We start from the raw sequence: 16,488 nt of genomic DNA, 5'->3' as shown, positions 1-16,488 counted from the left end.
TACACAGGCTGTTTTAATGAGCTGACAGGGCAGAGAAGTCCCCTGCCGTGTCCTCACAGTGTGTGTGTGTGTGTGTGTGTGTGTGTGTGAGGAAGTGAGAGAGAGAGAGAGTGTGTTAAAGACACAGGCCTCGACACGTCCTTTATCACTTTAGATGTGTGTTTGTGTGCGGATAAATGGAGTCACACCCAAATTCCATTTTGGTGAAGCTGAATGTAGTTCCATAATTTTATTCGTCTGTTTCGCCGCTTTATTTTTAGCCCCGCTCGCGTTGAGACTCTCCTGTGACAGTGATGGAGATTAGCTGCGCAGCCGTCGGCCACAGGGTCTGAACCATGGGCTCAAATGGAAATATCTTGAGTTGTCTTGAATGTGTTCACTTTAGCAGAAGGTGAATCATGATCTCTTCCTTTTCGTGGGGACACTGGAAACGGTCCACGCGGCACAAATTCAATGAATGTCATTTAACTGAGAAAACTGACCTGATAACAGAACGGTTGTCAGTGTTTTATGAGACAATTCTCTGGTTTGACTGTCTTAGCCATTGATGTTAATTCAGCTCCAAGCAGACTACAACTGCTGCGGCTGTCGTTAGCGGTTAGCCACCTAGCAAAACTGATTGTCGTAGCACCGACTCATTCAAGTCACATTTAAACCGTCGTTTAAGGTGAAGGATCAAATGAGATTATGTTGTATATATTTATTATGGATGTCATAAAAGTAACCATTTGTGCGTCATTTTGCCCAAGAAAAGAAAAAAACACAACTCTGCAATATGCTAACATTAGCATCCATATTAACACACTTGCACAGATATTAGATTAGATTTTAGGGAGATCATCCAGTGTGAGTCATGACCAAGAGCACACATAGGCGTAAATGAGTAATTTCAGAAAGCGCTCAGTGTGACAGATGACTTTTGGCACCAGCGTACGACGAGCTAACATGGTAGCCTGGTCAGCATCCACAATTCACAGTGAGCATGAGAACATGTCAAATAATGTATGGATGTATAAACATGAGTTAGAGTGAGGTAGACCAGACTTATGTTGTCATACATTTGGGATTTCTATCAATATTAATCATGAAAAGGGAAAAAAAATGAACTAAAACTAAAGCACACAATGTCTAACACATTTACAAAACATAATTAGAGTATATAATGAAATGAAAATCAATTTATTTCATGTTTAATATGTATACAGAGTCTGTCCAATTTCCCATGAACAGATCTAGTGTCAAGTGTCACGCAGAGACTTTCTGTTGTACAGTGTGACGGTGAACAGACGGAATGAGTTCCCGTATCGTTCTTTGTGACAATGGAGCTGAATGAGTGTTGGACATCCGAGCTCCGCTGTCTGTGTGTGTAGTGGAAGGGGGTGTGAAGGGTTGTCCATGACGGTCCGTGATTGTTTGTCCTACAGTGACTCAAGCGTCATTCTGTTGGCGGTGATGCTGCTCCCCCAGCAGACAACTCAACCCCAAAGTAGATGGCACTACCACAGATTGGTGGAACATCTGCAGCGTCCTGCTGCAAACAAAGGAACGTAGAGTCTGCCCAGCCCCTTCCTGTAGACGCCATCAGTGTGTGTCGCTCAGGTGGACACCCAGGTACTTGTAGTTGTCCACAGTGTCCTCACCCATGATGCTCACTGGCCTGGTCTTGGACCTCACGGAATCAACAATCCCCTCCTTGGTCTTGCCGATGTTCAGGCTGAGGTGATGCCTACCGACAACACTCCACAACGTCGTCGATCGGTCCCCCTGTGCTCCCTGGACTCCTCTGTGAACTGTAAACTTGAGGTAGACAGTGTGAAGGGGAACGGAGCGAGGACAGTCCCCTGTAACACTGACTCCCACATCAGACAGGACCTTCTGCACAAACAGCCTCTCACAATCAGAATCGGCTAACATATCCGACAGCTAGTCGGTGATCCAGGAGACGGCGGACATGCTGGCGTCCATCCGAAGCAACTTCTGACCCAGTAAGAAGGGCTGGATGGCGTTAAAGAGAAGTTAAAGAGACATCATTCACACACACGTGAGGCCCATCCGCAAACCGGAGCGTGTGGAGGGTGGGTCAGCTGGGACAGCCAATCTGAGGCCAGTGTGTCTGAGGTCGTTGACACCAGCTGATGTGGGTTTCTTGGGTACCGGTACAAACTAAATGTTTCTGTTAGCACCGGTCCCGATTCCTGCAGCCGACTCAGACTGAGAATATTCTGGCACAGGACCTCAGGACCCTGGGGCTGATGCCATCAGGTCCTGCAGCCTTCCTTTGGTGTAACCTGCTCCTTCATCCCAGTCATGTGGAGGATTGTGGTGAGCGGTGAACATCAAGGCAGGGTGCTGGTGTGCCTCTGTGAAGATTAGTCGTGTGTGTGTGTGTGTGTGTGTGAAGGCCCAGCAGGGGGTCCTGTGCTGAACCTGTTGAACACACATTCAGCTCGTTGGCCCTGTCCAGGCTGCCCCCCCCTCCCCCTGCTGCTGACGGTCTTTTGTGTTGGGGCCTGTGATGAGCTTCGTGCCTTTCCACACATCCCTGGTGTTGTTCTGCTGAAGTTTGCTCTCTCAGCTTCACCTTCAGTTCAGCCAGTCAGCAGACTTTTGGCAAAATTTGCAGCGGTCTGAACGATCTCGATTCCACCTGTTCAGTCACTAGGAATGGATGCAGACCGCCTCAAACACTCTGACCAACCAGCTGTGAGCCCACGTATGTGTCACATCCACACACAACAAACGTGACTGACCACCCATTACACCCAGAAGAAGGCATAGGCCGATACACGGTGGTGTATTTTGAATGATGCTATGCTGACCCATTGAATTAAAGGCCTTTTACATTTTTAAACCTCCCTGAGTACCGGGACCTGGATTTTGTTACACCAGTTGTTTGAGATCATGATCCTCCTTTCCTGTTGAAACATGGCTGACTTTCGGACAGGAGACAAGGAGGAGGAACTGATTCATCCTCTTGAGGTGCAATAATATTAATAACAATAATAATATCAATAACAACATCAAGAAAAATTAAAATTAAAATTAAAATTATTTTATTTGATTTAATTTAAGTTAATAGTCTTGTTTTGTGTGTTTCAGGCTGTTAGCGCCACCTGTAGTCTAATTGACTTACTCATGGTTGCTAAAAAAAAAGTTGCTAAATGGAATAAGACTGGCTAAATTTGTTTGTTGAACCTAATGTATGTTTTATCCTCCAACCTCCTGCTGACTGTGGCAGAACGGGTCAGAGGTGAGGGGTGAAAGGTCACTGTCAGAAGCGCCCCCCTCCCCCTTGCCCTCCATACCCGTGTCCCCAAACAGACAGAACTGACTGCAGGAGCGACAGAGTGATGGATGAAGGGTTAACACTACCCTCGGCCCCCCACCACACCACACACACACACACACACACACACCCTCTCTGTCATCACCCTACACACCCCTCCCCTGCCCTCCTCTTCTCACCCCAACCCCCCTCAACGTAGCACTAGTGCCAGCCTCCCAGGAGTGAGAGCCAGAAGGAGGAAGGATGAAGAATGAAGAGAGGAAAGAAAACGACAGAGAGCCCAGTTTGAGATAGAGAGAATGGACAGGCAGGGAGAGAAAATAGAAAGGTATAACGAGTGACAGAGGAGGAGGAGGAGGAGGAGGAGGATGGAGAGGGTGATAGAGAGGGAGTGGGAGGAGGAGGGGGGGTGGTGGTGGATGGAGTGGGGGAGGAGGAGGAGGAGGAGGAAGGGGGGTGGATAGAAAAAAGGTCACGTGACCATATAGCAGCTGCAAGGCTGAGGGGGAGAAAGAGTCTCACAGAGAGAGACGACGAGCAGGAGGAAACACTGAGCGGGAGGGTGAGTGTGTCTGTTTGCATGTTGGAATCATGTACACATGCATACTGTTAGAGAGAGAGAGAGTGTGTGTGTGTGTGTGTGAATGACATGGGTAAATATCAGAGGAAGAAAAGATTGTAGAAAGAAGAAAAAAGAACCACAGAGCGCTTTCTGTGTGCTGGCTTTTGTTAAATAAGCTCCAACACACTGAGATAAATGAGAGAGAGAGAGAGAGAACAGAGAGAAGAGAGAGAGAGAGAGAGACAGAGAACAGGGAGAGAGAGAGAGAGAGAGAGAGAGAGAAGAGGGAGGGAGAGAGGGAGAGAAAGAGTCGATAGAAACTGTCTTATCATCTCTCCCTTGACTGCTGGGCTCAGCAGAGACAGAGATACGAGACCCACACACAAACAAACACACACACACACACACACACACACACACACACACACACACACACACGCTCTCACACACACAGGATCCGAGCTTTCACTCTCTGTTCCTTCCTGTCTGTATATTTTTCAGTTTGATCTCCAGGAACAACATGTAAATACAACTCAAACGACAAGTAAATAAATGGAACTAAACAGGAAATAAGACAAGGATGTGAAAGGGAGGAGAACAACACTGACAATGATCTGCTCTCAGTCCGTTGGTGCACGTGTGCCCGCTCCACACATGCTCGAGATGTTTCAGTGCAATTATCTGTAGGCTGACAGCTTATTTGTTGCCTGTGGTGTTTTGGTGGCAGCCGAAGGGGGAAGGAAGCTGTTCGTCATCTGCTGCGGTCAGAACAGCTTTTTCTTTGCTCTAACTTTGTTATGTTTTGGCCACAAGCTGAGTCGATTTATCTCTGTGTCAGTTGTTCCCGTCCGCTGTTTCCCATGATTTTGTTAAGACCTTTTCCCTGTCACAGCTCATCACACTTATTGCTCTTTAGCGTCCTCTGCGTGCGTGCGTGTGCGTGCGTGTGTGTGTGTGAGGGCGGATGTGTAATCTGACATATGCAGATACGAAACATCTCGGTCGGGACTCTTGTTGTGTTTCAAATCCAGTCACCGTAGTAACGGTGACTGGATGTGTGTACATCCAGTGACATATCTGTGACATGTGTACACATGAATTCATGTTTGTTTGTTTGTTTGTCTGTTGCACCAGACATGTTTGTGATGGTGGTTGTGTGTGTGTGTTGTGGTGGTAATGAGGTCATAGCTGTAGCACAAGTGTGTGTGTGTGTGTGTGTGTGTGTAAGGGGGTGGGTGTTGCTGGCTAATTCCAGCTGTAATTAACATTAGTGGGTCAGTCAGAGGGTAGAGGGGGAGACAAAGGTTACACGCGCCATGTTTACGCCACCAATCAGTCGAATCTAGTTCCTCTTTATTTGTCCCTCAGGAACTTTGTGCTGGACGTAACAGCTGATACCTAATCATGCTGCTCGTCTGACACCCTCCTTTTTGTCCTGAGATCCACTGATAGAGCAGTTTTCAGTCACTTGTATTGAACTGGAGCAGTCGACCTGCTGGTGTATTGACGCAGTAATCTCCTTTCTACTCTGTCTTGGTGCTCAGACAGTTGGGTCTGTTCTAAATCTCCAGACCGAAGCCAGAAACTGCCTGGACTGGCGTTGACTTTGTTCAGCTAACATGAATGAGGTGAATCAGGTGACAAGGACTCAAAGTGAGCGATTCTTGTTCCCGTAGTAGGTCCGACAAGATTTTCTGCTCCCTTTTTTTGTCAAAAGTCATATTTTAGACAATTATATTTGCTCCCCCCGTCTCTTCCTCTCTGTTTTTGGTGAATTTTGGTGCCACCTACAGGCCTGGAGTACGAAGTACAGTCTGTGGACTCATTTACAATGGAGCCATTTGGATGCAAATGTTCTAGATCCGGTGCCGAGGAAGACAGAGAAAAAACATAAGTTGGTTTTGTTCCATGTGGATGTGGCCTCAGTGTGTTTAAACAGCAGTGATAGCTAATAATGTCTGCGTGTAGACGCTCCTGAGGTCTTAAGATGTGTTTCTTGGCTCCCTGGAGGAAAAGGGCCTGTGTGCGCTCATGTGTGTGATTTGCTATTAGGGTCACCGCTCTATTTGACACAGCTCTACTCGCTGCACTCGTCTCGAGTGGAGCTGACCCACGCATGTGCTGTCACTGTGAGGTTACGACACAAAGGATGGAACACACACACACACACACACACACACACACACACACACACACACACACACACACACAGAGTTACAAGCAAAAGGATCACAATCAGAAAAACAAATGAATAAGACACCACCAATAACAGTGTAACTAACACAACCTCAACAACCAGTAGGTTGAAAGGGGCCGGAAGAAGGCTTATCCATCCCCAACACACACACACACACACACACACACACACACACACACACACACACACACACACACACACACACACACACACATACACACACACCAACAATACCACAGAACAAACAAACTGTGAACTAAATGAATTGTCCGGTCCAACCTCCTCACCACCTTCCTTCCCTATCACAGGTATGAACCATGAGTCCAATAAATCACCATCATTAGGAATGATTTCCACGGCAACCCGCACCACGGCAACGGTCAGTCCCCTGAGCCCACTAACCAATGGGAACGTTGCCCAGTCGACAAACTCCGGATTCGCTGCAGCCCTGCGTAAACTGGCCAAACAGGCAGAGGATCCCAGAGGTGAGTGGAGGTCCCGGCCCCTGTCCCCCATCAGTACCCGCTGTCTGCATGTCAGTATTCTACTCCTCCAAACAGAACTTGTGAAGGAGGAGGGAAACACACTGTGTGGAAGGAAGAAATGTGTGTTACTATTTTGGACAGAGATTGGACAGGAAAACTGTGTCCTTGTGCTAAGCTAAGCTAAGCTAAGCTAAGCTAAACAAAGCTAAGCTAACCATCTGCTGCCTCCAGGATATTTGAACAGTATGTTCCAGTTTCAGTCCAAATAGGAATTCGAGTTGTTTTCCGAACCTCCGACAGGAAGTTGCCAACATTTCCCAACGTTGTAAATCTGTCGGACTTCCCGATCCAAGATGGCGGCTTGCAATATTATCTGTATTAGCTATAAAACAGTGTTTTTAGTTCCAGTTGTTACAGTGGTTACAGTGTAGTTGCAGGTGGGATATCATGGTGGCAAGAACAAACGTAAACAACACGTCACCGCAGTTTGTACGTCCACTGCAAGCTAACTATCTGTAATAAAGAAAAATCTGTACTAATCTGAATTATCCAGTAATTCCCCCTAAAGTTGTAACAGTTGCTTACAGATGGTTGGTTTATTTCAATGCAGCGGTCGTAGCAACGGTTTGTCGTTTTTAAACGAAGCTGTGGATAAACTCATTTGTGTGTGTGTGTGTGTGTGAGTGTGTGTGCTGGGATGAAGGCGTTGGATAAGAGCTGACCTCTTGTGACCTCTCCGTCTCCGTCTCTTTCCTCATTCATTTCCATTCATCTCCTAATGATGAGAATCTAATTACAGCCAATTAGAACAAGCTCTCTCCCTCCATCACCGTCACTCGCTCGTAGCAAATAGCTCATTCTCTACCTCGGTCTCTGCATTAGCTTCCCACCTTTCCTCTGTCTCATTATTTTCCTCCTCCTTACGCTGTGTGTGTGTGTGTGTGTGTGTGTGTGTGTGTGTGTGTTGATTAGAGAGTGTAACATTAATACAGCGACGCTAGCGTGGTTGTTGCAAACAACATGTACTTTCTCTTGGTCACGTTTAACACCTTTCCCCTCACTATGTCACACACCAGACTCTTCTTCACACATCCTTCTTTTGTTCTCTTTCTGATCTTGCGTCTTGTCACACACACACACACACACACACACACACACACACACACACACACACACACACACACACACACACACACACACACACACACACACTCCCCATCCCTCCTGCCTAATGTGTCTTTGCTCACCTCCTCAACACAGAAGTTTTTTGTTTACAGATCACAGCGGGATTGTTTGATCTCTTTATCTGATCCGTCTGCTTTTTCTTTCCCCGCTGTCAAGGTTCTGCCCTCAGCGGTGAGTCGTCTCCAGTCTCGTCCCCGGCAACCAGCCACAGCTCGCCGGTCTCCACCCCGAAGCGGGGCTCATTAGGGCCACGTGTGGCCCATTCCAGGGGCCACGGTGTCCCCAGCACCCCTCCGGTCGTCACCATTGCCCCCACCAAGACCAGCAACGGCCTGTGGAGGACGGACGGGAGACAGGTGAGACACGACATCTGCTCCTCCCTCAGTGTGTGTGTGTCTCTCTCTCTCTTTCATCCTCCATTAAAGAAATTGTCTCTGTTCCTATCAACATCAAACTGTCAAAACCAGCCTTTCCTCCTTTTTCCCTTTTCACATCTCTCTCTTTCTATCTTGTCTCATTCTGTCATTTTCATGCATTCACCCCCCCCCCCCCCCCCCCCCCGCCCCCCGCCCCCCTCCTCTGGCTAATCAGTCCTTTTCAGTAACACATGAGGGGTTTGTAAAGAAACACTGTCTGTCTGTGGAGACTGGCACCTATTGTGTTCAGCTTCCTGCAGTGTGGGTACTGTAGCTGTGTGTGTGTGTGTGTGTGTGTGTGTGTGTGTGTGTGTGTGTGTGTGTGTGTGTGTGTGTGTGTATTTGACCCTTCACCACAGAAGGCTTAGGATATGAAGAGGCACTTGTGTGTGTGTGTGCGCGTCTGTGGTTGTGTTTGCTTGTGGGTGTGTGAGTGCATTTAAACTGGGGCGAGGAGCCAGGCCCCTTAGACAATATAGGAGTTCGCCCCCACAGTAGCCACTTCCCCCTGGATCAGAGCTGCCTTTCTCCCCCTTCACAAAGACCACTCTGTGGCTCTGCCTGCCGGGGGCTTCCATTCAGACATTCAGAGAGGAGGGAGGCAGGGGAAAACAGAATGGGATGTGAAGAAGGAGCCGAGGAGAGGTTCGCATTGATGTGTGCAGCTTGTACGGCAGCAGAGACGCTTGAAGAAGGAACAGACTGGTTTTGTGTTTGTTACTACATGTGAGTAGTCAATGGGGGTGAAAGGTCAAGGAACGCAGGAGCTGCTCTGCAGACCCTTCCTGTGTTGTCTCTGCTGGAGGTGGCCAAGTGATGGAGAGAGAGCGAGAGAGAGAGGGACGTTTCATCGGTGTTTGAATGTGATTTCCATGAGAGACACATTCAAAACTATACAAATTCATTCAAACTCTCGTGTTGTATAGAGCCATGGTAGCAGATTGGCTGTTGCAAGCAGAGGAGATTTGTTTGCAGTGCGGTTGTGGCGAACGTGACCCGTACGGGTGTCTGTCGCCGTAGCAACGGAGTTTGACACCTCATCGTCACCGTGGAAAATCAGGACTCCGTCACACAGACGGTGTTACTCTGTTGTCATTTCCATGGTGGGGACGTTGAAAGTTCGGTGGGGGTAATCACAGACCACAGCTCCTGGCCGTGGAAGCTGCGCTGAGTGATGAAGAGGAGTTGGCCCGATCTCAGGATCAGCATCACTCTGATCTTGACCTGTTGTGACATATTAGACCCACTTTCCCTCTCCGCTGAGCCGCTGAGAGGCTTTCACCCACTGCCCCCCCCCCCTTTAACTTTCTTCCATACAGTTTCATCCTGGCGCTCTCAGACGCTCTCGTCTCACGCTGTCTGTCTGTTCATGTCACACTCAGGCTGAGCCGGTCGCTCAGGGACTTGGTCGGGAGCAGGCGGCCACTGAGAGCACCCACCCACAGCAGGATAAGAGGACGCCCCCCATCCCCTCGCCTCACCCTCTGACCCACCCCTTTGGTCTGACCCCCGGTGCCATCATGCAAGACCCCCGGATACAGAGCCTCAGGTAAACAGTTATATTATCATGAACCGCTGGTGTTGGAGCTGGGAAGGTCATGTGACGCAAACAGTCCAATCACAGTCCTTGCCGTCTGTGTGTCGTTCAGACCGGTCCACGTCAGGCTGAGCCGTACCCGTACGCCGTCATAAATCAGCCTTCATGCATAATAACCTGCCTACAAAGCATCTGAAACATGTGGTACGTTCTAGAATCTAATATTCATTCTGTGGGTTTTGGCAGCTTGCCTGGTCAGATGCACCCTGTGGTTCCCTCGGGTGCCGTCCCGGAGCAGTACCTGCGAGCGCTCCGGCCCTTCGCCACCTCAGATGACCTCCGGTTGACCTCAGTACCCCTGAGTCTGGACCCCGCTGCTGCGGCCGCTGCTGCTCATGCCGCCGCGGCCGCCGCTTACTATCACCCAGCCTACCTGCACCACCCGCTGTTACCCAGGTAACAGCACGGCACCAAACACCCGCCACCCACAACTCTGTTCCACCCCTGACCCATGATGGATGACGGTGTTTCCTCTGTCTGTCTGTCACAGGATGGAGGAATCGCTGTGTCTTTCTGCGCTGCGGTCGCAGTTTTACTCTGTGCCTGCAGGGGGCGCCTTCCCTCCTCTGCACCCCTCCGCTCTCCACCTGCACCTGCCTGGAGCCCGCTACTCTGCAGAGCTGAGCCACACAGCGCTGGCTGAGAGGTGACAGCCAGTCTGTCCTTCCTTCCTTTTACTTCTCCCTTTCCTTCTTTCTTCCTCCCTCCCTTTGTTTGACTGTTTCTTTCTTTCTTTCTTTCTTTCTTTCTTTCTTTCTTTCTTTCTTTCTTTCTTTCTTTCCTTCTTTCTTCCTTCTGTCCTTCCTTCCTTCTTTCCTCCCTTCCTTTGGCTTGTTCTTTGCCTTTCAGTCAGTGTTCTTTGCACAGGTTGTTGAGTTTGGTGTATTTTTAGCCCCCCCAGACCCCCCTGCCCCCCACACCTCCTGTGGAGTCATCACATATACACTGCCCTTCTCTCTCTCTCACACACACACACACACACACACTCACACACACACACACACACACACACACACAGATGCAGTGAAGTCTCCTTCCATCCCTCCTATCTCTGTCTTCTCTTTCCTCTCGCTATAACGTGTTTCGGTTTGAAATTAATTTGATGTATCATCTGCTTCTGTGACGGCTCCTGAGTGTCTTGTAGGTGTGTGTGTGTGTGTGTGTGTGTGTGTCCTTTTCCTGTGGATACCTATTAAGTGTTCATCTGCTCTTGCTCAGTCATGCTGTGTGTGGATTATTTTCCTCATGGTAAGCGGGTGCGTGTGTGCATTTGTGTGTGTGTGTTCCTATGAGTGTGTGAATGTTTGTGTGAGCTTCACCAGTGTGTGGTTAATATCCACCTCATGTTGGGTGTTGCATCTCTCACCCTCTCCCCTTGTGTGTGTGTGTGTGTGTGTGTGTCTGTATACTTGTCAACCTCCCCCACAGGCTACAGATGGAGAACGAGCTCCGCCAGCGAGAGAGAGAGCAAGAGCGTGAACGAGAGAAAGAAAGGGAGCTGGAGGCAGGGCTGGAACGAGAGCGGGAACGTGAGCGGGAGGAGGAGAGGGAGCGTGAGCTGGACAGACAGAAGGAGAGGCAGCGACAGCAGCAGATGGTGAGAGCAGCAGAGAGCCAGTACCTGGCTGAACTGCAGGCTCGGAGGGCACCGCTGGAGGACAGGACCAGACTGACCCCGAGCAGACAGGGTAGCTACACGTGAACACACACGCAGGCACTGCAGCCTGTACATGTGCACATATATGAGCCAACTGCCGCCATCGTTCACGGTTTGCTCATCCTCAGCCAACAACGACCGGAGTTCAGTGCTCCAGAAATGTAACTACGCGTTACGACTACGTGGACCTCCGGAGACGGCAACAACTGTGATTGGCCTGTTTGCATCATGTGACTTTCCCAGCTCTTGGAGCGGGACTTCTGTGTTGGCAGAGACAGAACCGATCCAAAGCTATTATTTGACCCGACAAACAAAATGAGCAGAAAATGAGGGTGGTCTTGACAGACAGACAGACACACAGACAGACACACAGACAGAGAGAGAGACGGACAGACAGACAGACAGACACAGACAGAGAGACAGACCGGCAGACACACAGACACAGACAGACAGAGAGACAGACCGACAGACACAGACTGACACACAGACAGACAGACAAAGAGACAGACAGACAGACAGACAGACAGACAGACAGACAGACAGACAGACAGACAGAGACAGACAGACAGAGATAGACAGACAGACAGACAGACAGACAGACAGACAGACAGACAGACAGACAGACAGACAGACAGACAGACAGACAGACAGACAGACAGACAGACAGAGATAGACAGACAGAGATAGACAGACAGAGACAGACAGAGACAGACAGACAGACAGAGATAGACAGACAGACAGACAGACAGACAGACAGACAGACAGAGACAGACAGACAGACAGACAGACAGACAGACAGACAGAGACAGGAGTGTGAAGGGCCTGATCTAATAGCGGCTTAAGGTGCCCGGACTGGTTTTGTGACAATTAGTAAATAAACATCTTCAATCTAATTGGCTCTAAAGGATGATTATATCTGACTTTTGGAACCAGCTTTCATACAAGAAAATATGGAAAATGTAATTATCTGTCTGAAAAGTTACCCCTGTACAAGAGTTCTGTAAAGTGATGTAAACTTACAACGACCCCGTAACTTTGACGTCAGAGACTCTTTCAAATCAAATTTTCACGCTCTGATAACTGATTCACCGTTGGTTCAGTTGTTGGTGGGAAAGCACAAACATTTGAACATCAAAACACTTGAACCGAGCGGTTTTCATTTTTCGTTTCTTCAGACAAAGTCAAGGAGTCCGAGCACTTCTCAGCACCGAAGCCTCTGCCCCTGAACCCCGGCCTCCACTCCTCCAGGGGCTCTGTCCCACCCCCTCTGCCCAGCCTGGTGCCCTCTCACCTGGGGAAGCATCATGCAGTGACTGGCGGTGGCATCCATGGAGCGCTGGCATCTGCCATGATGACTCACCGGGCCAACGAGGAGGTGTGGTTAAAACGTCAGCGGGACCAAGGACAGGAAAGGGAGGGGCCAATGGAACTGGGTCTCAGGTCACCAGGGAAGGGGGCGGAGCTGAGGAGAGACAGCCACAGGTGACATTTGTTTACACAGCATTCTTCTATTCATATTTTCAAAGACTTCCTTTTTTGTCAGGTTACTTTTTAAAATTCTCCAGCCGTTGGAGTTTTTTTTTGTAATTATTTGTTTTTTAACCCTAGTTCATTTGTCTCTCTTGGCTTTTTAGCGTTTTATTGTTTAACTCTTGCTTTTACTCGTACTTGGGTTTATTCTCTTTGAATGTGTTTCAAAGTTCTTTTAAATTGTGCTGCTGCTTCTTTTAATTCCTTTTCTGTTAAAAAGAACCTTTTGCGGAAACGTGCTCTACAGCTGTTGTTGACTTACGTTGGCATGAATACGACAAATTGAATCATCTGAAAATGACGACATCCGAGCTACATGTTTTCTTTCTGTGTTCCAAAACAGAAACAATTCAGTGCTTCACACCCCGGGCGGCAAGGACGCTGCGCCAGTCCTCGGCGCTCCACCTCCTCTCATCTCCCCCAAAGCTCCTCATCACCCTCCCGCTCCCCCAACCACGCTGTGGAACCCGGGGCTTCTCTCATCGACACCCCTGTTGATTCCCGCCGAAAACTCAACTCACATATACCTCCGAGTCGGCCTCCTCCGGGGCTGACCAGGGACGACCGACCCCACGTGACCTGGGGGGAGAAGGTGGAGGGAGGAGGCAGGAGGAGGGCAGAGGCCCCGGAGAGGTTTCCCTCTTGGAACACGTCTGACAGCGTCTATCAGCGGCAGTTCAGCAGCAGCCTCCATCAGAGATCATGCGTTCTTCCGTCTGTCTCTGGAACCGGCGCGGACCTGGGGGGCCAGACCGCCTCTCTGTCTCCAGGGAGGGAGCGACGTAGTCAGGGGCCGGACAGCATGTTGGTGTATGACGACATTCTCCAGCAACACCGCCGACTGCTCAGCAAGTTGGACCTGGAGGAGAAAAGGAGGAGGGAGGCCAGGGAGGGAGGTGAGTAGGGGAGGGGGGAGGGTGGGTGCAAAGAGGAAGAGGAATCCAAAGGATGACGTGTGTGTGTGTGTGTGTGTGTCTGTCCTCAGGTTACTACTACGACTTGAACGAGTCATATGACGAGAGCGACGAGGAGGAGGTGAAGGCCCATCTGAGGAGGGTGACGGAGCAGCCGCCCCTCAAACTGGACGCGTCCTCCGAGGTACACACACACACACACACACACACACACACACACACACACACACACACACACACACACACACACACACACACACACACACACACAGACACACACACACTTTAAAGCCTCATTTATTCAGACTGACGCCTTTGCACCTTTACAGAAATGTAAACACACGTAGCGGCGACATGGACCAAAGCACACGACAGCAGCTGTGTCACATGACTTTCTCGGCTCTCAGAGCGCGACGAGCATCCTATCGGTGATACGTGAGCGGGAAACAATGCTGATCTTGTCGGGATTGCAGCAGTAACGAGATCCGCCCGCTATCAGTCACTGTCAGTTAAAGTAAAGAAAATCATCACTTGAGAATGCAGCACAACAACAAAGAAGCATAAATTAATTCAACAGGCAACGTGATTGGACGTCTGCACCGCCGCAGGAGTCTCAACGTGCCAGAAAGATAAATAGCTCTGGGCGTGTTAGTGGAGATATCTGTGTGAAATATGTATTTGAATGAGTGAAAAAAACAGTTTCATACCTTTATGTCTTGGTGTTGAGTTTCATAAACCTTTCAAACAACACGCACAGCTCAAGGTGCTTCACAACAAAACATATAAAAAAAGACAAAAAGTCATTCAAAACAATGATAAAGATAAAACATCAAGAGGATGTTTCAAATCTCTCTCTGTTTTTAAGCGTGCACACACACACACACACACATTACTATTGAAGTCATGTTAGCGTGTCGCTAACATGCAGACATTCACCCGTCTTCACTCTCTCCTCTCAGAAAGTGGAATTTCTCGGCGTGTGCGGCCTCAGCACACTCGCCCATCGCGACGAGCTGCTGGCGCGGAAGAGGAGGAAACGGAGGAGGATGCTGAGGGAGCGCAGCCCCTCCCCGTCAGCCTCACAGGGCAAGAAGAAGGCCTCTCCACCTGCAGCAGGCGCCGCTCCCTTAACCACCCCGTACACCGCGGAGCAGATGGACAGCAGCCCTGAACTGGAGGAGAAAAAAGGTTTCCTCCTTATGTTCCAGCTCTCCCATGTCAGCGCGCAGCAGAGGAGAGGTAACAACCCGCCAAGTCTCCTCACACATCCTACGTGCCTCCCCGCGCTCCTCACACGTCTGCTCAATCCCCTCCGAATCCTGCATGGGTGTTTTTGACACAGCAGGGAGAAAGAGAGACGTAGGACGAAGCTGAGAGGAGTTTGTCGGAGGGTTTTACATGTTATTGTATGTAGTGATGGGAAAGGGACTTGGGAAAAAGTACAATGTAACAGCTGTGTAAGTACTTCATTGGTCAAAGTTATGTGACTAATTCCATCGGATTCGTTTTCTAAATGTTGGATGAATGTTCAAGGGTCAGGGTCAGGGTGATCCACGCTGTCAAACTACTTTGAAATCACAAACACGTCAGTGAACATCGTTAGCCTTCATTCAGGTCCAGTGACAATAAGATTCAACATATGAATCAACCTATCTTTAGGAAATTGTTCAGCTGTAACTAAAACTGTGACCTTGAATATTTGACATTATTAAAGTGGGACATTTGTTTATTTACAGTTTATTTTGTAATTGAATTATGTGATGTCCTTACGTATTTGAACAGGACACATTTCGACCAATAAACAAATGTAAGGAAGGACATATATTCTCTTAAAACTTTGAGCGTCGTAATCAGCAGCTTTTTGTTTGTGCTGCTGTTTCCCAATTTGAATGACTTTTCTCGTGCTGAAATCGTTTCCCAACATGTCAACATGGCAGGTGCTGTGTAAATTGTCATTATGCGCTTTTGCATGCTGAGATGCATCAAAATCGAGCTGAAAATCTGCGCCAGTGAAAGTCAAACACGAGTGCTGATGGGCCGTGTCTCGGCCTTTACATCCCTTTTACAGTTTTGCGTGTCCGTTTTGTCCTCGGCGCCTTCAGACCCGCTCTCGTTGGATGACACGGGTCTTTTTTTGTGTGCAGATAAGGAGCGGGACACAGGAGCTGCTGGCGGCCATTCAGAGGAAGACGGTGACGTTGGACACGCTCAGATATAATTCTTCACCTCTGTGTCGCAGCCCCCCCCGCCGCAGCGTCCTCCACCGGTGAGACACACACACGCACGCACACATTGACAAGTTTGTCACAAACACTAAGTAGGAAACTGCAAATATCATTTCAGCTGACTCGTCCCCCACTCCTCTGCCTCCATCAAACGGTCATCCGTACCCAGACTCCCCCAGCCCGTCCCCTCCGTATCTGCACAGACCGAAGCATCTCCCCCACAGCGACGTGCTCAAGCCGACCGCCGACTCCCAGTTGGCTCGCGTCCCTCCACCTTTGGCCTCGCACCACGACAAACTGGGATACACGGAGACTCCGTCGACCAGGAAACCCCACGTCCTCCACAACGGCATCGTAGCCTCCCCCCAGAGGAAGGAGCCCAGTCCGGTGCAGAACGGACGCAAGCGGCCCTGGGAGAGATTCACCCCCGAGGC

The 16,488-nt window shown here is 49.4% G+C and overlaps 1 protein-coding gene across 1 annotated transcript in view; it reads left to right on the top strand.

Annotated features, from left to right (window-relative positions):
* The first annotated feature begins 6,355 nt into the window (after positions 1 to 6,355).
* LOC144739343 (genetic suppressor element 1-like) overlaps positions 6,356 to 16,488 on the top strand; it is a 14,891-nt gene continuing 4,758 nt past the window's right edge. The window contains 13 exon segments of the mRNA XM_078622308.1: positions 6,356 to 6,530; positions 7,872 to 8,071; positions 9,514 to 9,680; positions 9,915 to 10,124; positions 10,219 to 10,374; positions 11,157 to 11,416; positions 12,561 to 12,867; positions 13,259 to 13,385; positions 13,388 to 13,811; positions 13,901 to 14,013; positions 14,789 to 15,077; positions 15,984 to 16,095; positions 16,258 to 16,488. The exon segment at positions 16,258 to 16,488 is cut by the window's right edge and continues 62 nt beyond it. Of these exon segments, the coding sequence (XP_078478434.1) occupies positions 6,356 to 6,530; positions 7,872 to 8,071; positions 9,514 to 9,680; positions 9,915 to 10,124; positions 10,219 to 10,374; positions 11,157 to 11,416; positions 12,561 to 12,867; positions 13,259 to 13,385; positions 13,388 to 13,811; positions 13,901 to 14,013; positions 14,789 to 15,077; positions 15,984 to 16,095; positions 16,258 to 16,488 (2,771 nt within the window).

Source organism: Lampetra planeri, unplaced genomic scaffold (genome assembly GCF_965212315.1).
Source record: "Lampetra planeri unplaced genomic scaffold, kcLamPlan1.2.h2 scaffold_1433, whole genome shotgun sequence".
Lineage (NCBI taxonomy): Eukaryota > Metazoa > Chordata > Hyperoartia > Petromyzontiformes > Petromyzontidae > Lampetra > Lampetra planeri.
The sequence above is the reverse complement of the archived record's forward strand: the minus strand, read 5'-3'. Positions and strand labels throughout refer to the sequence as shown.